The 1380-nt window shown below is 35.3% G+C and overlaps 1 protein-coding gene across 1 annotated transcript; it reads right to left on the minus strand.

Annotated features, from left to right (window-relative positions):
- Positions 1–65: 65 nt before the first annotated feature.
- Positions 66–1359, minus strand: LOC111384673 (zinc finger protein MAGPIE-like). Its single transcript, XM_023008988.1, has 4 exons — positions 1183–1359; positions 1026–1085; positions 800–920; positions 66–673 (listed from the first exon to the last, which is right to left on the minus strand). Exons 3-4 carry the CDS (start codon positions 894–896, stop codon positions 273–275), a joined length of 498 nt encoding a protein of 165 aa, XP_022864756.1. The 5' UTR covers positions 897–920; positions 1026–1085; positions 1183–1359; the 3' UTR covers positions 66–272.
- Positions 1360–1380: the final 21 nt, after the last annotated feature.

Consider the following 1380-nt stretch of genomic DNA (forward strand, 5'->3'; position numbering starts at 1 on the left):
AAAAAAAAAAAAGTTGAAATCTTGTTCATTCCATAATGGAATCATCAAATCCGGTCTACTACTACATATCAAAAATACTATAAACAGAATACAATGATGTCTGGAGTTGAACAATATGCAAAAGAACCTCTAATAGTCATTATTTATTTATTTATTTATTTATTTTTGACTTAACTATATGATAATCAAAATAATCTCTCATAATTTGTCTTCCCGTAGCTATTAATTCAACAATCTAAACAATATCGTTTCAGGAGTATGAGGAAAATACATTACCTCGAAAATATAGTCCCACAGTCACATTTGTATTCCCTAGTGCCACAAGTCTTCGAATGCGCTTTCCAATCTGACTGCACAGCATATCGTTTAGAGCACTTCTCACACTTCCATTTCTTCTCCCCATGCTTTCGACAGAAGTGTTTTTTGATGCCTGTTAGATCTCCCAGAGCCCTCGAGGGATGGTGGTGGATGCAGGTTTTTTCGGGGCACACAAAAACGCGCTTCCTCACTTCTTTGCTTGTTCTTTGCTTCAGCTTCCATGGCAAGTTGTGCCCTCTTCTGTGGAGTTGCAAGTTTTGATCCCTTTGGAAACCCTTCCCACATATTTCACACAAAAATCTGTTGGTGGCCATTAGAGTCTTTGGAGACAAGGCTATTACTTCAGACTCAGGATCTATTTAAAATATATGATTTAATTATAACACATGGAAAGACAAAAAGGCTTGAATATACTCAGGATTGTAAAGCTGGATAGATAAAGGAAAAGAAAGAATTAGAATTTGATGAAAAAGGAAGATACCTGGGTTGCCTGGAAGATTTCTCTTCTTCTTTACAGGATGAACAATAGATCCACTTATTAGATTTTGAGAACCAGCTAAAATTACTTCCTCCGTCATTTTCTCTGACAATTTTCTTGTCTTCTACCTTGAGATTCAGTATGCAGCAATAGTTAATTTACTTAGGAAGATGAGTTCATTTGCAAGCACCTATAACTGAAATATAGCGAAAAAACAGCTAAAAGATACCGTTTGCTGTGATGTCAACCTCAAGAGCCCTAGCTGATAGATGCAGAACTGGATCTCTCTCTATAATTCACACACACACACAAAAGAAGTATCAGCAATATAAGTAAGAAAATATGTTGAGAAAAAACGAGTAAATAAGGCTCTTAATAACACCGGCCTTGCTGCGACAATCTGGTGAGACTAGTCCTTTATCACTCCCATTCGTGAAAAAAAATAAATCAAGAACTCTCTCTCTCCCCCCTCGTGTATAGCAGGTTTTTTTAACTGCTTTCTGTCGGAATAGAATATATAATATTTTGTGCACAATGGAATATTGGTTCTTTTTTTTTTTTTTTTTTTTTTTTTTTTTTTTTTT

Source organism: Olea europaea, unplaced genomic scaffold (assembly GCF_002742605.1).
Source record: "Olea europaea var. sylvestris unplaced genomic scaffold, O_europaea_v1 scaffold29729, whole genome shotgun sequence".
NCBI lineage: Eukaryota > Viridiplantae > Streptophyta > Magnoliopsida > Lamiales > Oleaceae > Olea > Olea europaea.